This window comes from Nannizzia gypsea, genomic scaffold (genome assembly GCF_000150975.2).
Source record: "Nannizzia gypsea CBS 118893 supercont1.1 genomic scaffold, whole genome shotgun sequence".
In the NCBI taxonomy this organism is placed as follows: domain Eukaryota; kingdom Fungi; phylum Ascomycota; class Eurotiomycetes; order Onygenales; family Arthrodermataceae; genus Nannizzia; species Nannizzia gypsea.
In genome coordinates, this window is record NW_003345201.1 from 4,796,176 (window position 1) to 4,817,761 (window position 21,586).

Here is a 21,586-nt window from a genome sequence, read left to right on the forward strand (position 1 = left end):
ACTATGCCTGCGTAAGTATTCTCTTATTTTTTCATATTTAATCGCAAGCTACGACAGACTCACTAACAAACTCTTATAGGATCGGAGACCAACATCGGCTTGGGCCAGGGGACAATCCCGCGATCTCTGCGAATCCATATTTACAAGGAACTAGACGAGTTGAAGAATACACAGCTGCCGAGGTTGCCTCGCTGAAAGAGAGACTAAACAAGCAGCTAGGCCCAGAGTTTCTCTCATCCAGACCTTCGGGAGGAGGAAAGGTACATTATATCACGGCAGATAAGTGTATCAACCTTGCGAATGAAGTCTTCGGGTTCAATGGATGGTCGAGCTCTATACAGAATATAACTCAAGATTTCGTAAGTCGGGATTCATTCAATGGAGGGTTCCCTTTATATGATTGGTAGTATTAACTTGATTATAGGCTGATGAGAACCCTAACACTGGCAAGGTCTCGGTGGGGTTATCTGTAATCGTGAGGGTTACTTTGAAAGACGGAACATATCATGAGGTTTGCTTTCCATGGTATGCAGATTCTTATGCTACGGACTAATTCTCATGTACTGGACAGGATATAGGATATGGTCATATTGAAAACTGCAAAGGAAAGGCTGCTGCGTTCGAAAAGGCCAAGAAAGAAGGGACAACAGACGCTCTAAAGCGCACCCTAAGGACATTCGGAAATGTACTCGGAAATTGCATATACGACAAAGAATACCTCTCCAAAGTGGTGAAAGTTAAAGCAACTCCTGTGAGTTATGTCACTGCCGTGAGGTCCCTAGGCTTTCGCTAATCATATCTTTGCAATAGGTAAAGTTTGACGTTGATAATCTCCATCGTCATGTAGACTTTGTGCCTCCCAAAATACCAACAGCAGCCCCAACGAGTAGGATTGTAAAACATGAATATCAGAGTAATGGCCCGTCCAATCTACCTGCACGAATCCCTGATATCCAGAGTATCACAGCGGAAGATTCTCTCGCATACGAATTTGAGGGCGAGTTTGGAAGTAAGATTGTTTCCACGTATTCTCTTCATCTTAGTTGACGCTGACTTTGAGAAGGTGATGTATTCGATGAGGCAGATTTCGCGGAACATACTTCATTACACCCCGATGAAGTGGCTTTGGAAGAACCCGACTATTCAAGACGACCAACTGGACAAAATGGTCACCAATCAGCAGATCCAGGGAACTCCGCATATACAAACAGAACAGCAGCGCCTGTTAACTCAAGAAAACCCATAGCTTCGGTTTCGGCTAACAGCGCTGTTCCTTCCCACGTTGTTCCAGCCGATGGAATCCATAGGAACACTATGACCGCCCCGAAAACTCCGATTCCGAGCAGATTCGCACAAGATAGAAATATTGACCCTAGACAACCCAGCGGGAGACAAGCAATGCAACCAAATGGTCCACCCTTGCCTCATTCCACCGATCAGGGCCGACCAAAACTTGATCATGCCGCAAATAATGAAAGCCATAAGGCCTCTGTCGCCCAAGGTAATGAAGAAAAGGTGCCAGAGGACCCCGTCGTTGGATTTTTCTCTGCTCGGGCCGCAGAGGCTCTAATAAACGATCCCCATACTGCCGCAAAATCAGCTCCAGTGTTTGACCCTCAGTTTGACAGTCCATCCATACGCAAAACCGCAGGTATTGACCATACTAGCTCTTCACCTATCGTTAGAAAGTCTCTACAGGCCCTGCAACAACAGGCTGGCAAGGTTCCGTCACCAGGTGCTAGAGCAAATACGGCGACATCTAACAACGGAGGGCCTAACGGCCCTGGGCCCTCAGGCAGACCGCCCATGACTTCCTCCTATCGACCGCCAATACGGCGATCCATGGGAGCAGCGACCACCGGCAACGTTAATAACCTTCCCAACATGCCACCACCTATAAGGAATAACAACAGCCCTGGCAATGGCGGCCACCAGCAAAACGAACATGGAAAAAGACCACCATTGGTGGATACCACGAATGTTCCTAGCAATGAGAGGACAAAGAACCAGACAGATACTGCGAAACGAACCAGAGTTGAAGATGCCAATGCTCCCAAACCAAACCCTTAAGAGCAACAATAGCATTATGCCTTGCTATACTCAGGGGAAGTAAAGAAAGACTTATGATGATTGATTCTTAATCTTTTCACCCGTTAACCCTTAATTTTGAGCGACTTTTTATGAAATTGCAGCGGTTATAGGCAGTATTTTTACGGAGTTCAGGCACTTTGTTTCTTTTTGGGAAATATTTTGGGATTCCGTCTTGTTCTTATTCTTCATTCTTTTCAAAAGGGTGGTCGGTACACATTTTAGCAGGTCATGTATATATTCATTACCTGAGCAGGTTATGTATGGCACGAAGATACCATATCGGCTTCATTTTCAAACTTCTGAAAAATTGCATGGTGTAATGTCTCTAGATTATTGTCTGGTAATACATTGCCGTAGGCTAGAGTAATAAATACAAATGAAGAAGTATCAAGTTTTTTTTTTTGAGTTGATATTTTCATAAACGTTTCAGAAAACTGGCAGATGTGCAATTGACAGCGAGCCTGTGATGTTTAGGATTCTCGACATCGTCGTAGGGGGGTAACCGAACCTATGAAACTTTCCACAGATTGCTGGGATACGAAATGTGGAAGTAAGTGGAAAAAGTAGAGGGTCACTCTACACATCTGAAATATGCAATCAATCCAAAGCATCACTGAGCTGAATGATAGAACTAGCAGCCGTAACTGACCGCCCGGAAGCGACCGCCCGGAAGCGACAGGAGAAAATCAACAGATGATGTCAACCGAGCCCCATTCTTACCGCTAAATGATTTTCAGCTATAATAATGCTTCTTATGGTTTAGTGAGCATACTTAGAGCCCTCCATTCCGCTTCTCTTCCGTTCAACGAGCGCACTGTTGGCCGGGGCTCCAGAAACAGACACTCCACGCTTTGCCATCTCAGCAACAAAGATGCTTTTTGGCTCGGGGAATGTTTCAGAAGTAGTAGATGAAAATCTGGAGTGATGGTTGGTTGTAGTACGGCCAGTATGAGTAGCACCAAATGCGGCTGGAATGGGGCTACGGTTCTGTGAAACCGGTCGAAAGGTACTGGCAACAGGGGAAAGAGAGGAAGACTGGTTTCGGCTATGGCCACTTGATTTCTGATCAGGCTCTATGGGCTGTGGAGAAGCAAAGTTCATTGCAGGGCTTATGTTTTCGTTTGTTTTGCGGATGGGAGATGTTAGTGGCTTTATCTGCTCTCCTAGCAAGGAGCCAGAGTAATATTGCATTGTAGCGGCGCTAATTGGAAACTGAGGGGTATCTCTCATTTTAAAGCGGGATTTGGGAGCATTGGAGCCAGCTGGGCCCACTGGAGAAACATGGGCTGTAGGAGTAATGTGCATAATATTGACGGATTGATTGCCCATGTTCGACGCCGCCATAGGCGCAGTGCCACATGAAGTAGGGCGGTATGTGAAAGCCACTGGTTCGTTACACTGGGCGCCCTGGTTGAATGTAGAAGATTGGTTGCTGTTGTGGTTCAAATTCCCTGGGAATGTAAGAGCGTGAGAAAATGTAAAGTGGTGTTGCTCCTTTGGTTCATAAGCCGGAGCAGTGGGCCGAGGAGGTTCACTTTTTTTCATAGGCCTTCCAGGAAGAAGATGGTCACCTATAATTAGAGGAACCTCTTTAATAGATGTGGTTTGAGTTTTGGTGGTAGGGCCTTGAGGTGTTGCATGGATTGCTGTCTGGCCGACACTGTCACCAGCACTCTTTTGCACACTTGGATTCTTTACTTCAACAGGGTTTGGCTCGCTTTTGGCATTTTGACTACTAAGGGTTAGTTGGTATTTTGCTTGAATGGTTTTGACATGAGAATTCATTTACCTAGAGCGGAGATTAACTGGTTCGCCAGCATTGCCGTTAGTGGTATCGGAGAGAAGATTGACAGTAGGTGGAGCATTTTGTGCAGCTACTGGCGCTCCTGGATTTGGTGGGCCGGGCTGGATATGCTTCGTGTTCCCCGGTTCGGTGGTATGATTGGGAGCCTTCAAAATTTCTGGATGGCTGATTAGCTCCTTTTCCGCCAGCTCCTTCTCTAGGCGTTCTTTTCTTTCTTGGAGGTAAACAATAACGTCCGGGTCGAGTAAGGACTGGTCAAGGAGAATTTTCGTAAGTTTTGCAAGTTTTTCTTTGAGAGCATTTGATTCATCCTTTGATTCATCTCGTTGGGGCTGCTCTGTCTTGGGAACAGATCGTATAGCCAGTGGTATCGTATCTTCAGGCCCGTCGCTGATATCAAGAAGGCTTGTTCCAACATTGGAACCCTTGGTTTTGTAGTTGTCTTTCTCAATATGAGCAGCAGCCGGGGCTTCAGGTGATGCACACAGGAAAAGGTCGTCAGCATCATGATCGTCTGTGCCTGTTGGGTGCTGTGGTTGTGGTAGGTAAGAGCCGAATCCATGGTCTGTCTTTAGTGGTACAGCGTCAGCTCCCTGACTATTACGGATCTCAGAAGGATTTGTAAATACATCTATTCTCAGGGGTGCAACTGGCATAAGGTTTGTTGCTGAGGCAGCTGCACCAACTTTTGGTTTGAATGGTGCAGCCACCTTTACCTCTGACTGAGTTCGTTGCGGAGAAGTCTCTGTCGCATCCTTCGGTAAATCTGTAGAGGATTCTGGACAGCCCTGGGACATAGGGGGAACGGGAGATACATCCAGGTCCTTAATTGGCGCCTCAGTGGCTTTGGAGGGGGTTGGCGACTGTGCTGGTTTTGCAACTGTAGCAAATTGGACACCAGTAACAGCTGCCATGAAGTCATCCCCATCTGCGAGCAGGGACTCGAAATTGATGCTCCTAGAAATACTTTTAATAAGAAAAGAGCTAATCTGGTTAAAGACATATAGATTGTTAGAGCTTACGGAGGAGCAGCGAAGACAGGGCGTCTGGCTTTTGTAACTGGAGGTACGTTTCTTGAGACTCCATATCTCTTTTTGTCTGCTCTACCACGGAAGGTAGGGGGGTTGTTGCAGTCTTTAGATGGATCCAAAGGCTTCTGTGGAAGAGGTGCAAGAGCTGCCTTATTTGCTGTTGGGATTGAAGGGGGTGACAAACGATTAGGGTCCGATCTTGTTATGTCACCGCTCCGGGTATTGGGATAATGTCTAAATGGGGGTATGTTAGCTATCACACTAAGGTGCATGTGTAGGCTGCATGCATACGTTGTGCCTCCACGACCACGAGTTCCTGCGAAGCCTCCTCCACGTCCACTGTGTAGAGCTCCGCGAGTGGCCTTCTTTCCTCTGCTTGCGCTAACAGGATAGTCTAAATTAGTTCCTTTGATCCTAGCCTCAAGGGCCATTCTATGTGTTTGTCCATCTAGCAATGGCTCAAGATTTTCTGCGTCAATGTTCTCCTCAAGCGTTTCATGATAAGCTGAGCTAGACAGTCAGTATTGATAGAGAACGAAAAGAAGATATTGGGGTATACTGACTCGCCCAGCTATTTAATTTCTCTCTGTTAGTCTCGGCAAGGTTGTACGCTTCAGTCCCCTTTCGATTGGAGTCCCTAGTAGCTTCAATTTGCCGAATACCTATTCGATGAAGCTTGTTTGGGCGATCAACAGTTGATATGTGTTCACGACGTGCAGTGCCCAAATCAGCCTTTATATTCAAAAATACAGTCAGCCAAACACTCTATAGTGTCAATATGAAGGTCACCATAGAAGACATACCATTTGAAGGGCTTTCATGCGCTGGGCACGCTCATTACCTGTATCCGATGCTTCGGCCATTTTAGAGTATTGAGCGCGTCAAAGACGCGTCTATAACGAATCAAATTGATACTCCTTTCAAGGATCCAACTCTCTCCACTGGGCCCCGCGTGTAGGCTGAGATACAAGTTCTCGAAGAAATTCTAAAGCGGATATCTTATCAAAGGCAAAGATCACTATTCTCGATAGTTAGCACCAATACTCAAGAATCTCACCAGTTTCTTATTCTATATCACTCGAATAAACCGATATGTAGATATGTAGCAGTACAAAGCCAACCATAGCCTTATTTAAGGCTATATCTGCAAACTTGAAGTGAATTGCTTCAAAACAAAGGCACAACAGATATTCACAGGAGCCTTGTAGCACTACAGAAAGTAATGTTGGAGGCAGTAAAGGTGATATAACTTACACCTAGTAAACTGCTGTGGTTCTTGATAGAACAGGGAGAAGAATAGGGGCTCTTTTTCAGCAGGATAGAAAGGCCACCAGGAGTTTTAGATGATGAGGTGAAGTAGAAGAGATGAGGTTGTGAGAAATTGAATGTTGTGGGTATAAAAGAATTTTGGTCGTCGCAGGCAACAAACTCCCAAGTAGTGCAAAAAGGATGGGGGGGTAAAAGGGGACAAGCGGATACCGTATATAGTGAAGAAAGAGTCTTTAGGAGATTGAAATTGTCTCTGGGAACTGGTAAAGATGGCTTTCTTTAATATACTGTTGCCAGGTATTCGACAGTGAAGGAAGGGCACCAACAACAAAAGTATAGAAAGGAGTTGGATACCAGGGCAACAGAGTCAATAAAAATATCCACGGGTTTTTCTTCCGGTCCTTCTGGTATCCAGGGCCTATGGCGGCTGGGTATTAGATGCGAAGAGGGAAATAGATGGCCATAGAGATACGATGGCTGAAGTGGAAGAAATAGAATCACAATCAGTCCCACTTCTATCTATATCAAAAACCACTAATAGATAGCAGAAAAGCTGTGGAAAGGTAATAAAAGCAGGTATGTGTATGGCAGAAACTGAAGAAAAATGATAAAGATCATATTCAATGCTCAAATCTCTTTGCTGAGACATGCAGACAATGAAAGGATGGATGGTATATGGATAGCCGCAGCTTGGAAAAGAGTAAAAAGAAGCCAAAAAAAACGACAGGAATTACAAAGATATGACCCGATTGATTGCAGATGCTATATCTCCAACCACAGGCCGTGCAACCGAAACTGGCATAGTAAAGGGTCCCGAAATGGATCTCCTGGAAGAGACAGGATGGAAACTGGCATTGGCTTCGATGTCAGCGTACGTCCTGGCTAAGGCTCGGAATAGGGTGAAAAATATGTATCTATGCATCTAGTAATAACAAGGTAGAATGAAAAATGAAAACAGTACACATCTCATCTTGATTAAAACAGTTAATATTTCAACAAGTCACCGCGCCTCCCTCATCTGTATCGTAAAATATCGTTAGCAAAAGGTGATACATGCCGATTTTACTCCCTCCAGAGGTGGGTAAGACTTACGCTTAATCATTTTAGCTGCGCTTTGAAGAACGCTAATGCACATAACCACAGTACCAAACGCAATGCAAATAACTGCAGGGATCTTTGCCACCCATCCTTGCTTGCTCAGTTTTATGTAGCAGAGTGGCGGGAGAATATATGCTAAGGCACAAGCACTTGTTGCACCTATAAGCTCCAGTACGGCGCCCAGGTCGCAGGTGATCAAAGCCATGACCACTGATGTCACCACCAGGGACGTAGTGAAAATAAGATGGCGGTTGAGGTTGAAAGGCTCCTCGGGAAAGTAGAACGTGGTCATGACAGACCTACAGACAAACGCCTCAAGGGGTAACGTGGCCAGCATGTTAAGCCCAAAAAACCTATTCAAGTTAGGTTAGCAAAAACCCCAGGGGCAAGGTCGCAATCTAAGGATGACTCACAATCTTGCAATATTCACTATGACGTTGTCCGGAGGGAAGTTATTAAGGATGTTACCCTTTGTTTTTGATCCAAAGGTTAAGAAACCGGCAACCGCCATGACTAGACACATAACCATAGATATCGCGGTCGAATAGTGGGTGACACGGGCAAACCTGTCCATGGTAGGCTTCCTCAGAGAACCGTATATCAAGAGGCTGTTGTGATCTAAGATACTGATTTAGTAACGGCACCAAGCCATCAATACACATCAATATGGGAACATACGACAGACGAAGGCTGTTCCATAGTTAGCAACGAACTGACTAGAGACAAATACTCTTGAAATAGGCTTACCAAACGAAATCACTCCAATAGCCGGAACCACACCGCTATTGACAAAGAGAGACCCTTTGACTTCTCCTCTAGCTTCGGGGGCTACCTGAAAACCCTCTATTATGACAGTGACCAAAATAACTAACATGCTGACCAATGCGAAAGTAGAAGCTTTTGCCAGCTACATAGAAATAGTCAGAATTATGAAAGAGCCAAAATAAGCCTAGGGAAGGTTTATGCATACCTTAGCAATATCACGGTATAATGACAGCGGATAGGAAATCCCAAGAACGAAGATAATTATGACAGCACGTCTATCTGCCAACAGCCATAGAACAGGCATGTTCTTGATAGACGGAGCTATTCCCATCACAACATGAGGTATAGTGTCACCGACAATGATACAGAATGCAATCATCCCGCCAAATGCAAATGCCCATTGTGCGACAGATATTGCTATCAATCCCGTTCTTCCGTAGCAGAATTCCAAAGTGGTTTGGAAGGAGTCGGCTCCGCTGAGCTTGGAATTGACGACGATCAAACGGATGGTCCAGTCGACCGTGATCGTCAGGACAACAAGTAGAATGATACCTGTGGTCAGCCCAGCCTGGCGGAAAGCGTACGGTTGTCCAATTATCCCAGCGCCAATGATACTGTTTGCCATGTTCATAAAGGCACTCCCCAAGCCACTCCTCGGACGAGCACTCTCAAGGTGGTCCTCGGGTACAAAGTCCGAGGTAGCGACAGTGACGCTTGGAGCTTCTATGTTCGTAAGCAGCGGAATTGCCTGACGAGAACGGCCCCCTGGCGCTTGAGCTGCCTCTTCGTCGAGATAGTCTTGGTTCGCAATCCAGTCAATATCACCGCGACCCTCAAAGGGCTGGCTAGTATCTTCGTCTCCATCGTCTTGGATGTCGAACCTGACGCGATTCGACGTTCGACCCGTTCGAGGCTGGCCGGTAGGAGAGGTCGAAAGAGAGGGAGGTATCTTGGGAGTCGAGGCTGACTGAGAAGACGGCGGACCGGAAGACGACGAGGGCTCGTCCACAACTAGATAGTCGTCATCTTCGTGAGATCCGTGGGAGAGAAGGGAGCGTCCTTCCTCCTCGCTGTACTTTGATGCTTCAGCTGTGCGAACATCTCGTTTGTCTCCTCTGTTCATAGCTACATATGGGAATCATTCTCCTTGGGCATGAAAAACGAGCGACACCACGATATCAAAACACCCCCAGGCTTGAAAAAAGGGATCGAGAAGGCCCCTGCAGGAGGCGCATGTCTGCTTAGTTAGCAGTATAAGGGGACAGAGATGCTGATTGGTCGAGAGTGCCTAAAAACGACAGTTGATTATATCATCCAATTACAATAATGAAATAAATGTAGTTTAGAATTAAAGGAGCAATATGAGCCAATGGTATTCTATAACTATTTTGGCCAATAAGAGCGCATCAAGTGGCGGTTATAAAACTCGCCGGGGACAGAGCTGGGGCTGTGGGACCACCTTCGCTCCTCCATATATACCGAATTGATATTATGATATCTGAGGTCCATTATTGATACCCGCAGTTCCTGGGCGGCTCGCGCTTATATACCCAGCATAGATATACCCTCTCAGCTCGATGAGCTTCCCTCCCGTCATGATTGTTGATATTGGCAGCTATGGCAATACAACATCTTCATTGAGAAATACCTAGTACAGTGCTCATGCTACTAGCAGAGTACAGTATGTAGTTTTCCCCCAGCCCATATGAATATCATTTACTTCACTTTCGCGTTTGTAGTTGTGGCATGCTCTCAATTCACCTCAAGTCATTGGCGTCATGATTTATCAGAGAATATTTAATCTCCTCATCCTGCTCAGCTTCCTTCCTTCCTTCCTTCCTTCCTTTCTTTCTGTTCCTTTAAGCTATCTCATCAAGAAGGCTGTCCTCATCCTATCCTGCTATCACTTTAACTACGACTCACACATATTGTCCAAGGTATCCTTGGGGCATTAGACCTTGTGGTCCAATACTTTACCTTGCCAGTAACCGCAACGTTCCACGATTGTCTTTAATTCTCTATTACTCAATATGGCCTACCCCGACGGTGGATACAATTCTTCTATGCGCCGCGTCAACGTGGAGGTCGCTTATGCAGGTGCCCTTTCCACGCCACCACCCTCTTCGTCTTCCGAAAACGGAGCATATTCTATCATAGGTGATTCAGAAATGTACAGTGAAGACTTCCGCAGTGGGGGGCCTCGCTTGGTTAGGTTACAAGGATGGATTACAGATTCCGAGGGCCAGCGAATGTGTGTTCGGGGAACTGCATTAGTTGTTCTTCCATGGAAATGTAGCACCTTTGGTGATCCACGCGACCCAGGAAATTTTGTTATGGACCACAAAGGCAGATTCATCGGTCTTTATGTTGGTGGAAATCGTGGTAGAAACATCCGCCTCGTCAGTGATGCGCAGGAGCTTTTCGAAGACATAAAGAGGGTGATGTTGGGATACTCCACTTTAGCTACAACTCGCACTCATTACCCAAGGATTCCTTGAGGTATTAGGCCTTTTTGTCCCTTGTGGTCCAACAGGCGACAAATTGTCGTGACGTCAGGATTTAAGTATGCGATGCTGCTTTGAAATTTCCAAGCCAGCAAATACTTCTACTCCTATTACCAGCTGCTATTCTTACCCTCTCTGTTGATTTGTTCAACAAAGTATGTACCTAGTTAGGTCACTAAGCGCATTAAGAGCTGGTCTTGCCTCAATGTCGACTGAGGGACTTTATCGAATCAATTTCATGCAGTGCAGTAATTATGAGTTCTTGTCTAAGATTTTCTTTTCAGCATCAGTTATGAGTATGCCGTTGTAGAACATTTGACTATTGGGTACCCCTAACTTTGAGACGCAGTTGACTTCATTAACCGCAGCCAGTAACTCACCAGTAGGCGGGGATCCCCATTTATATTGAATAAACATTGTCCTAGAACTCCAAGGCGCCTGATTATACCCCCGCTGAGTCGCTAATACTAGCTAACAGTCGAAAAGATGTGGTCATGGAAGGCCATGTTTGTGCGATACGAAGAGAAGACGTCAGATATTTCCACATTTGGATGCAATATATCTCCACTTCAATAACAGCGCTCGAGCTGCAGTTAAATACCACCTACTATTCTCCCCCCAGAGAGTAACACCATCTCTCTTATTATATGTTATTATTGCTATTTCCATTCTTGACCGGCTTCCAAAGTAGCGCCCAAGTCGAATGTGGTGTAATGCCTTATAATCGCATTAACCTGGGGTCAGCCATTCATGCGCAGAAAAGTCATGATATCCAACTTAAGATGTCCAGCTCCGTTCAAATCTCCCATGCCAACAGCTCCATGTATTTCGGAGAAGAAATATCTCTAGAGCATCTCCTAAGACGAGACGTTTGGGCATCCTGGGCTTCCAATTCTACTCTACGAATTAACATCTCTGTTAGAATACAAACCTCACTAACAAGGAATTTTTCTTTACCAGATACAATGCAGAAAATTTTAGAGCTATTAACTCTGCCATCGGTATGCACTATCCAGTCTATATCCGTTGATTATAGATCACCTTTCTTACTTTCTTAGGTGTGGTCCTGCTATGGCCTTATTGCTACAAAGAATGGAGTTCTCCAAAACGGAACCAATACCCTCGATATAATTCTACATGCTAAGCCAACCAGAAATCAAGCCACTGGGTGTGGACTGAACAAGTTTCCAAAGTCACTCTGTGCGTTGCTTGATGGAAACTTATATGTTCAACCACCCCCAGAGATACCTACGGTCCATATCCATGAAGTCGATATTCTGCTTGAGTTCTCAAATGACCCTAGCCCTTCAAATTTGTTACCAGAAAATAATGACGATCACAATGCACCTATCGATGTGCTGCTATCCGATTCTGATGGATGGGAATCACTGGACGACTCTTCTCCCTTTTCCAGTCAAGGGTCAATATCTACGTGCAACTCTGAACATTTGAACTATGAATCTTCCATGCATAAGAGCATGACTTCTAAATGTCTTAACATCGGCCATATACGATCAATTATCTCCCTATTAGACGCCGGATTTTCCACTCTCTTAAATATACCCTCGTCCAATACCAGGTCCTTAAGCAGTGTGTCTTCAAATGAGCCCCAAGTTAGCCTTGCAGAGTTGTCTCCATGTATCTTCAGTCCAGGATACAACATGGTGAGTAGTTTCTTTCAAATAAAGTGAAGAAAGGCTTGTTCATGCCCCGATTCCTCTAGGCTATGTTTCAACGACTTGCTTTTATACCACTGATAATTAAGGGAATGAGCTCTATGATAAAGACCTTGCATTCCGATACATGTGAATCAGCCGCTTCCAAGATCCATGAAATATATAGATGCAAGAGCCAGATCGCAGAACCTGATATACAAAACATGCTAAGATATATATTATGGATTCAAACGCAGAATTCACTTTATTCCACTAATGAGAGACCAAAAGCACGTCACCATTTTGCAACCGCTATCCCCAATCAGCAAGGAATGTTGCGTTTACCAATGATTACGAAACAAAAGACGGATTCAATTGATACCCTCTTCGGTACCAGTATTTGCCCTGATTCCGATTGGTATATATTTGAAGACGACGAGGAAGATGACATCCTTTTATCTGATGAAGCCTACTGCGAAGAACAAGAAGAATGGTACAATCCGCCCACCCTACCGAAATCCATTGCCAATATGGGCGATTCTTGGTCCAAGACTACGCCGATAGTAACAGACCAGATGATTGACTCGGACGGTATCTTATCATCTTCTCCATGTTTACTGGCAGAAGTAGAGATGGACTCTATACCCGATCAATGTTTAGCAGATGAACCTGGCAGTCGTACGAAAGTAGCAGTGGACTTGGGAGCAGAAACTGACACTGAAATGGAGATGCTTCAATCCTCATCTCCCATGATTTTACCTTTATCAGCGAACGAGGAGAGCCCTTATAATGTTGAAACTGATAGAAGTGCGGAGTTATATACCTTTCCTAGTTTAGAAAGTAGTGATATTGAGATGATGTTACTATAGTTATTTATAAGTCTTCATCTACATAAAACCTGTGTCTACATATATTACTAAGAATGAGAATAAAGGCAGGAACATTTACCATAACCATCTGCCTGGGCTTATAGCTATTAGTAAAAAGCAGTAATAGAAACAGAAAGCCCTCCATAAATGCATTGAGTAAAGTCCCACCAATGCCACCTGTTTTGTCCTTTTAATACCATACCCCAGGAATGCCTGCCTTGGGCCCTATCCCACCCATTATGCAGAGGTAAAGAAGATTATCAGCAAAAGGGAAACATGACTGCCACCATATGGATACAAATCATTAAAGCTGTAAGCGGGGGATGCAAAGAAAAGGAGTATTCAGGATAAATAAAAGCGGGAAAGAAATGCCCATGCACAGTGAGGAGGGTCACGATTAGTCGTCAAGTGAAAGGAGGAAAGGACAAAAAGGGCAATAAAGGTGATGGAAAATAAACAACATCAGAAGAAGAGACATCAACGAAGAAAACACCCTCTCTCTCCCACTCCTTTTTTTATCTTTTAAAGATTCACATTATTCAACTTTTATTGGGCCTCTGATCTTTTCCCCTGACGTTGGAAGGGTGTCTACCGGAGTTTATCCGGAGCTTTGTCATGGAAGACTGCCTGGTAGGCACCCTGACATCATGTTTGCTTGCCAGACGTGAGGGGGGAGAGGTCTGTTGTGAGATGGAAGGAAGCAAGAAGTTAACAAGAACTGTCATAAAGAGGATAAAATATCCAAACGCCGATCCATAAGAAGAAACACGAAAAAAATGCTCCTTTTCCGGTTAATCCAGGGTTTCCGCCCACTAATACGTCTATTTTTTGGGGACCTGTACAAGACGTGCTCCGACTCCAGTACTCCGAATCTGAATTCCGTTCATTTCAAACCGATACTGGCAAATATGTTAAAACGAGGCTATGGGAGGCGTGGCATGAAAAAAAACAGAAGTCAAGACTTACAAAGAGAAGGAAAAAAAGGTAAAAGGTGGAAAACCCGGCCTTCATCAGAGGCTGTGGGTATGTCGGAGTCCGTTTGCACCATGGAATGAAACAGGGGGTGCACTGGTTCCAAGTTCTGGCTTCTTCAAATTGTTACCATTCACACGAGAATTTTCTTCCTCGCCACTATCGAGAGAATATTTAACGGGTGGGAAGGTTGGAATCCACTTTTGAGCACCGGCCTTTTTGACGAGGTCGGCTACCAAACTCTCGTCAAATTCTTGGATATAGTTACGGTCCAAAGTCCGAGTCTTGGGGGCCGAATAATAGATGTATTCCGCAATGGCAGACACAGAGTTCCATCCCTGAGCTTTACGGAAACACGCCATTACGCATCCAGTGCGATGCTATATTCAATGATACCCTCTGTCAGGTCACCAAGGCCATATATCAAAGGAAGAATCAATGAAAGCAGAACGAGAAACATACCTTTCCTTTATTACAGTGAACCAAGATAGGGTGATTTCTGGTGTCAAGGAGGATGGTCAAGACCTCGACAATAGTGCTGAAGGGAGTGAAGACATCGGGTTGCTTGTTTGCAAGGATAGGGATGATGCGAGAGGTGATTCCCTTCTCCCTTACAAAGGCCGAATATTCAGGGGACCACTCTTCTTCAACAAGAGTACTATATAAAGGGTCAGCAAGGTCCAGGGGCAGGGAACCGTCGTTTTCAAACGGATGCAGAAACAGGGGCGTACTTACACGATTGTCTTCAGGTTAAGCTGCGCGAGGCTGCTGAGATGAACGGACATGGGAAAGCTACTTCTGTAGACTCCCTTGACAACTTCCGCGAAGTTGTTTGGCATACCAATGCCATGGGGGGTTGGTGGACGGCTGGGTCCGCTTTCAAAGCCACAGCCATAAACTTCTTGCTCTGGAAACGACAGAGAGAATCGTTAGAGACAATCAGAGGCAGGACTTCGCAGTCAAGCAACATATGCTCTCCAGTCCTTGAAGTGCAGGTAACGACTTTTCACTGGCTACGTGGAGCCATCACCAGGATCTCCATCACCCAAAACAATAGTGATAGAGGCAAGGAGAGAGAGAAATACCTGGTTTTGCCTTGCCATTCTTTTTCGATGCCACTGTCAACGCTGAATCTTCAACACCGTTCGCCTTTACCGCAGGTTTATCACCCATATCGAGCAATACTGCGCGTTGTTTTTTTCCCTTGCTTTCTGGTTTGAGACGGTGGATAGGGTAAACAGAGGGACACAAGTCGAAGCAAGGAGAGAGACTGTGGTAGACCTTTGAGACGTTGAAGAGGACGTGTTGGCTGGGAGAGTGAAAAGGTGAAAGAGGTCAAGGGAAGGCGTTGTGTGTGTTCTGGTTTCTCTCAGGGGGGAGGGAGGGAGGGAGAGAGGACCTCAAGCCTTCGGTCACGAGACTCCGAACCGAAAAGGGGAGGACTTGTTTTGCAGGCTCGACGATAGAGCTTCCAACAGCGACTTTTTGCGTTTATAGACTTCTCCTTTCGCTATGGCATACACAAGGCTGGCCGTCACTACAGCAGCCAAACGGATGCCAAAAAGGAAAAGTCTACGTGGGATATCTGGTATGAAGCTAGCTATCCAAGGGAAAGACGGGCAAAGGAGGAGCAGCGGTGCAACAAACGACAACTAGAGGATGAACTCCCTCCTGAATAAGAAATCAAGTGAACCGCTCGGTACCTAGGAGGGTATATGGGCTTCAAACAGAACGATGTCGGCTCCACGGAAGAAGACGTTTTGAGGGGAGATGGAGTGTACAGAGATTCAGGTTGGCCAGCCCAGACGCAGGCAAGACGGGATATAGTGATGATATTCTAGTGTCTAGGACAGCGGTCGGGAGGAGCAAAGAAGCAGCCCCGAAGGCCGTTTGTTCTCAGTCTTCCTATTGCTTATCCGCCGATGGGACAGTCAGAAGCACTGGCCTTGCATAAAAGATCCATGGTGAAGGAGATTTGGGGCAAGGCGAAGGTGTTTTAAAGCAGGCGGGAAATGCAGGAGAGAGGAAACGCAGGGTTCGAGATGCTACAACCCAGGCGGATGGCGGGATGTAGCGGTTTATCCGCCACTGCCGCAGTTCGCTTGCCGATGACTCTATCGACTCCCCTTACTTTCCTGTCAACCAGCACAGAAGTTGATGATGAAGATGCCTGCTTCTGCGTTGCTTCTTTTTTTTTTCCCTTCAATTCCTTTTGGCTTTTGCAGGCATAAAGTCGATTACATCATCAGGCGGAAATGGATGTTCCGCTCCGATAGGCCGCCCACCACGTGTCTCCTGCCAAGGCTTCCACTTTATGCAGCGGAAAAAACGAAGGAAGCAGCAAGCAGGCAAGCAAGACAAGCAAGACAAGCAAGACACAAAGCAACACCGGCTGGCCTTGGTTGGCAGAGGAGCAGAGAAGACAGCGGCTCTCGCCTTTACCGAGTTGGAGCGAGAGAGCGGCGGCCTGCGTCGACAAGTGTCCTTTACGTGTACAAACTGCAGCACAGTTCTTCATGGATCGGGTGCAGATCCCTTGTCCTGGAGAACGCCGATCTGCATGGTAGGGCAAGATCCTGCAGCATGAGTCTTATCGCCGACGCCTCCTCCGGTCAGGCATATACATGAACTAGTACTGCAGAAAACGCGATATAAAAGAAGGCAAAAAGAGATAACAGTCTACGCATTCTATCGTTCTTCTAATCCATGGATACTCTGCAATCAGGCCACTTCACCAAGTCCAAACATGCGAACCGAGTTGTTCCATGCGCTAGAAGAGAGTTAGCCTTTGTTAGCGAGATACGATTTAGTTAATGCAAGGCAGGCAGGGTTTCTGGTAACTTACGCTTCACAAACTTCGTCCACCGTTATCCCTTTCACCGCAGCAATCACTTCGGCGACACGAACGATAGCAACCGGCTCGTTTCTTCCTTTCACCATACATCCCTTCTGCCATTTCTCTTTCTTGCACGATTTAGGCAGCGTAGACTTGACGTGCTTGTAGCTCGCGTGGGATGGCCGAATTTCACACTAAACAAAAAGCCATCGGTTAGCAAATAATGAACACCCGGAAACAAACAGATAATAAGTGCAATACCCAGGGCCCGTCAGTTTCGATTTGTATCTTATCCAACGGCATGGCTTTGACGACTTCTAGGTTCTCCTCAGTCTTCAAGCTACACCCGTTAACCCCAAGGTCCAACCCGAGGGCTACAAGCCGTTGCATTTCATCGACGGTTCCGGTGAAGCTATGTACCAGGCCTCCCTTGGGTAACTGTGGCAGCTGGGCAGAGAGCAGCCGTTCAAAATCTTCACTTGCTGCTCGTGAGTGTAAGAAAAGAGGTAGCTGGACCTCCACGGCTACTTCAAGTTGAGCCTCAAAGTACTTTAGCTGCTGATCCTTGGGCGAGAGGAATAGCCTATCGTAGTCTAGACCTATCTCTCCAAAGGCGACGGCATGGCCTGACTCCTTGGCCGATAGTGCCAGGGCCTTGATCTCGGCCAGATACTTCTCGGGTCCTCCAGCGTAGGAGTCAAAGAGCTTTGCGGAACATGGATGTACGCCGACAGTGGCATAGCATAATCCTGCTGCATAAAATTTTCTTGTCAGCCCCAGTAGCTTAAGTTGGTGTATACGTAACAGGGACGGGTGTATGCATACAGTGTTCCCGCGCCAGATCCACGGCATGCCGAGACTCACGCAAGTCTGAGCCAGTGATCATGAACTTTCGGCAGCCAACCTCAACGGCTCGATCGATTATATCTTGTAGATCATTCTCGTGCACATTTTTGCCATGGTACGTGCCCCTGAACACAGGGTCTCCTAGATTGATACCGATCTAATTTTCCAAGTAAAAGAATAATGTTTAGTATTCCAGCTAAGGACATTAACACTATGATCAACGGGTATAAAATATGCGTAAATACAACTGTTGTAGGGGTGTATGTATGCACACGTACGTCAATGTATTTTCGTTCTTTGGCTGAATCCCCCATTTTGGTGGCCACCGAAAAGTGGCGACTGCGGCTCGATTTGACGTCTATTATAGGTATAAAAGGTCGTTGGTTGAACAGATCCCGTCTCCCATAAATCGTACAGAGGATGGACCGGGCTGTTCTTGCATGATATCATTAATAACTGGTCACGGTGAGGCAGTCCGACAAGGGATTGTCACTTTTGAACATACTTCCGTCAGAAAAGCAATATCGCGAAGATTGTGGTATAGATGTTGGAAGTGCCTTCTTTAGGCTGTGTCCTAACATAAAGAACGTCCTGACTCAATAACGAGAATGGCCCGATGACTGTTTCTCCAAATTCATGACTCTCGAATGCTGCGAAGTCTGATCAAACTTCACATATCACGTGCCAACGGTCAACCCGACTCATCCTCCTTAACTGTGCACTTTATATCGACGACATCAAAACCAATTGTTACGGAGCCGTAAGTGTTGACTGGTTACATTGATCGCTGTGGATGCTACAGGGCTCTTACGGGTACTCATGCTACCACGGAGCGAGTTACTCTGTTCGACAGGTGCACAGTGTCCTCCCGGAAGAGGCCCAAAGTCGAAGGGCGTCGCCACAGCGAACCAATCAGTTTTTCCCTAAGAACGATTTCACACGCAACCAACCAGTCAGGTTTTCAATATCATACCACAGCAGCATGGGTAGTTTTCGCCCCATCTATGGACGGCAAATACTAAACTGGAGATTTGACACCTTTTCTTCAGTCTTAATTCCATAGTAAATTCTAGCCACAGCCAAGCCTGCAGCTTGAAGACAACAGAGCAGACAAAACGGCGAGGAAGTCCCCACGGCACCAGTAATACTTATAATGGTATAGGTGTAAGAACCAACTAGCTGATGAGCTAGTTGATTTTTGGCGATGCGAGAAGACAGCCAGCCAACCCTGTCGACCGAGCTTATTCTGTTTCAGAGACTCTATAGCCCTCCCCTGACTGGTTGGGGGGCGCGATGATTTTCGAGCTCCACGGGGTGCCCCCGATGGACTGGCGGCTTCAACTCCTCGCCATGTTCAAACAAAAACGCCTTTGCTGTCCTCTTTTCTGGGGAAGAATCAAAACGATATAAATGTTACTACGACCGTTTATGACCTAATGCAAGCTCGTTAATCAGTGACTTTGAGGCTGCACCCGCATTGGCTGTTTTAAATATCCTGAGACTCGTTGTCTACAGCTGCCGTTTATTTGGTTGTCGTTACGGAATACTCCGTACTATTTTCTCGTTTGCTGACTCGCGACTGGGTCAATTGATTGTTTTGTTTTGCCTGGAAATAAAATATCTTCTCTCTATAAAGAGCCAAGGGGAATCCATACTTCAACGGCATTAAGCGTTCAAAGAGTTTTATTCTGCGGCCCTCCAACTCGATAGAAGATGCCTACGTCGAAATTGGTATCGTCGCAAGCAATTGCCAAACACAACACAGCCTCCGATTGCTGGATTGTTGTAGACAATCAGGTCTGGGATATTACCGACTTTCTCCAGGAGCATCCTGGTGGTCCATCGAGTTCGTGATGTTTTTTTTTTACTTGTTTTCGCATGTTGTTGTGAAAAGAGATGGAAAATTTTCTGTGGTGAATGCCAGGCAGCGGTTACTAATTGATGCGTTAGTTATACTACAACATGCTGGGCGTGATGCTACAAAGGCATATTCGGCCGTTCACTCTCCCAGCGTTATCCGCAAGGGCCTTCCGGCTGATAAGTTAAAGGGTACTCTTGACCAGTCTACCCTTGACGCCGAGTGGTTGAAGGAGCCTGTCCAGACAGCTACTCGGGCTGTTGGGGAGAATGAAAAGCCACCATTGCATACCCTCATCAGTGCGCACGACTTCCAGCTGGTCGCCTCCAAGACGGCCCCTGCGAAAACGTGGGCCTTTTACTCAAGTGCGGCCAACGATCTCATCACTCGCGACGCAAATAAGTCGTCCTTTGACCGGATTTGGTTCCGTCCGCGAGTGTTGCGCAATGTACGAGAGGTCAACACAATGTCTAACATCCTAGGGTGTAGCGTGAGCATGCCGCTCTTTGTTGCACCCAGCGCAATGGTGAAGCTGATTCATCCTGACGGCGAGCTAGGAATTGCACGCGCATGTCAGTCAAAGGGTATCATGCAAGGCATCTCGAATAACGCATCTTTCTCCCTGAAGGAAATCAGCGATGCAGCGCCAGATACACAGTTTATCTTCCAGCTGTACGTGAACCGCGATCGTGCCAAATCTGCTGTTCAGCTACGTGAGTGTTCTGCCAACCCACAGGTCAAGGCTATATGCATCACTGTGGACGCGGCCTGGCCCGGTAAGCGAGAGGCCGATGAGCGCGTCAAGGCAGACGAAAACCTCACCTTGCCCATGGTTCCGGGGAAGGGCAACAACGACAAAAAGGGTGGTGGGTTGGGACGAGTTATGGCTGGCTTTATTGACCCGGGGCTTACGTGGGAGGACCTGAAGTGGGCACGACAGCACACACATCTCCCATTGTTGCTGAAGGGTGTGCAGTCTGCAGACGATGCAGTGATGGCTATGGAGGCGGGTATCGATGGTATCATGCTAAGCAACCATGGTGGTAGAAACCTGGACACCAGCCCGGCCTCGATCATTACGCTGCTCGAGTTGCACCGCAGATGTCCCGAGATATTTGACCGAATGGAGATTTACATCGACTCGGGAATCAGGCGGGGAACCGATATCCTCAAGGCCATCTGTCTTGGAGCCACTGCCGTCGGGATGGGTAGAAGCTTCCTCTTTGCATCAAACTATGGCCAGGAGGGTATCGAGCACTTGATTGATAGTATGTATTATTTCTCACACAACACCCTTTTTCTTTGCTTCTTCCTTCCCCTTGACCACTAGGTACGTCTTCCGTTGCCCCGGCTAATCAATATCCTGCAGTCATGAGAGATGAGCTGGAGGGAGCCATGAGAAACATCGGCATTACTTCTCTCGACCAAGCAGGCCCTCAGTACGTCAACACTGCCGACATCGACCACCTGGTGCCCAAGGCGGCTTTTCATCCGTATGCGAGATCCGTTTCGTGCAGCAAACGCCCGTCTAAACTGTGATCTCCTCCTTGCTGTACACGTACACGTATCTTTCCTATTCTCCTGCTTATGTAGTCCATGTGGATACGCCCGCTATCAAATGACATCTTATGGCTCCCCTTTACTCACTCCATTATCCGCAAAGGCAAGAGAGAACAACGACCAAAGTGGACTAAAGCTGCCGAGGTCGGAGGACGCGCCCCTGTCATGCGCCTTTGGCCGGCACTTTGGTCGCTTCCGTCGCTTTCGGAGACTTCGCTGGATGTTCTAGATAGTAAGATATCAAGTAACATAACTGACTCGCCAGTCGGGTAAACGTCCAGTCGACCAGCTACAGAGGGAGTCGCTTTCTCCCCCTTTGTCCCTTTTCCCGGCTTCCACTCGCCTCACTCTGGCGCTGTCTCTGGCGCTGCCTATCCCTGCCTGCGCTCACCTTGTGGCTGGACCCTCCGACCTGCCGAAAGTGTGGA

At 46.7% G+C, this 21,586-nt stretch overlaps 8 protein-coding genes across 8 annotated transcripts; 4 read left to right on the forward strand and 4 right to left on the reverse strand.

The window, feature by feature from the left end:
* Nucleotides 1-3: 3 nt before the first annotated feature.
* MGYG_01757 (DNA repair and recombination protein rad22) lies at nt 4-2,070 on the forward strand (the record flags this gene model as incomplete). The annotated part of the gene is made up of 6 exons (XM_003177643.1): nt 4-11; nt 80-359; nt 425-511; nt 572-751; nt 811-1,009; nt 1,064-2,070. The coding sequence occupies 6 exons, from the start codon at nt 4-6 to the stop codon at nt 2,068-2,070; spliced, it is 1,761 nt and encodes a 586-aa protein (XP_003177691.1).
* Nucleotides 2,071-2,850: 780 nt separating this feature from the next.
* Nucleotides 2,851-5,789, reverse strand: MGYG_01758 (hypothetical protein; the record flags this gene model as incomplete). The annotated part of the gene is made up of 6 exons (XM_003177644.1): nt 2,851-3,823; nt 3,881-4,852; nt 4,918-5,160; nt 5,218-5,431; nt 5,490-5,658; nt 5,730-5,789. 6 exons carry the CDS (start codon nt 5,787-5,789, stop codon nt 2,851-2,853), a joined length of 2,631 nt encoding a protein of 876 aa, XP_003177692.1.
* Nucleotides 5,790-7,187: 1,398 nt separating this feature from the next.
* On the reverse strand, nt 7,188-9,181 carry MGYG_01759 (vacuolar amino acid transporter 2; the record flags this gene model as incomplete). The annotated part of the gene is made up of 6 exons (XM_003177645.1): nt 7,188-7,213; nt 7,288-7,646; nt 7,707-7,911; nt 7,972-7,983; nt 8,041-8,200; nt 8,264-9,181. The coding sequence occupies 6 exons, from the start codon at nt 9,179-9,181 to the stop codon at nt 7,188-7,190; spliced, it is 1,680 nt and encodes a 559-aa protein (XP_003177693.1).
* A 907-nt stretch (nt 9,182-10,088) lies between these two features.
* MGYG_01760 (hypothetical protein) lies at nt 10,089-10,556 on the forward strand (the record flags this gene model as incomplete). The annotated part of the gene is made up of 2 exons (XM_003177646.1): nt 10,089-10,309; nt 10,355-10,556. The coding sequence occupies 2 exons, from the start codon at nt 10,089-10,091 to the stop codon at nt 10,554-10,556; spliced, it is 423 nt and encodes a 140-aa protein (XP_003177694.1).
* Nucleotides 10,557-11,344: 788 nt separating this feature from the next.
* MGYG_01761 (hypothetical protein) lies at nt 11,345-13,086 on the forward strand (the record flags this gene model as incomplete). Its single annotated transcript, XM_003177647.1, has 3 exons — nt 11,345-11,563; nt 11,621-12,226; nt 12,286-13,086. 3 exons carry the CDS (start codon nt 11,345-11,347, stop codon nt 13,084-13,086), a joined length of 1,626 nt encoding a protein of 541 aa, XP_003177695.1.
* A 1,010-nt stretch (nt 13,087-14,096) lies between these two features.
* Nucleotides 14,097-15,231, reverse strand: MGYG_01762 (tyrosine-protein phosphatase SIW14; the record flags this gene model as incomplete). Its single annotated transcript, XM_003177648.1, has 4 exons — nt 14,097-14,438; nt 14,521-14,716; nt 14,794-14,965; nt 15,144-15,231. The coding sequence occupies 4 exons, from the start codon at nt 15,229-15,231 to the stop codon at nt 14,097-14,099; spliced, it is 798 nt and encodes a 265-aa protein (XP_003177696.1).
* Nucleotides 15,232-16,779: 1,548 nt separating this feature from the next.
* Nucleotides 16,780-18,054, reverse strand: MGYG_01763 (deoxyribonuclease tatD; the record flags this gene model as incomplete). Its single annotated transcript, XM_003177649.1, has 5 exons — nt 16,780-16,828; nt 16,904-17,088; nt 17,156-17,646; nt 17,720-17,897; nt 18,019-18,054. The coding sequence occupies 5 exons, from the start codon at nt 18,052-18,054 to the stop codon at nt 16,780-16,782; spliced, it is 939 nt and encodes a 312-aa protein (XP_003177697.1).
* A 1,399-nt stretch (nt 18,055-19,453) lies between these two features.
* On the forward strand, nt 19,454-21,137 carry MGYG_01764 (hypothetical protein; the record flags this gene model as incomplete). Its single annotated transcript, XM_003177650.1, has 3 exons — nt 19,454-19,586; nt 19,691-20,866; nt 20,968-21,137. The coding sequence occupies 3 exons, from the start codon at nt 19,454-19,456 to the stop codon at nt 21,135-21,137; spliced, it is 1,479 nt and encodes a 492-aa protein (XP_003177698.1).
* Nucleotides 21,138-21,586: the final 449 nt, after the last annotated feature.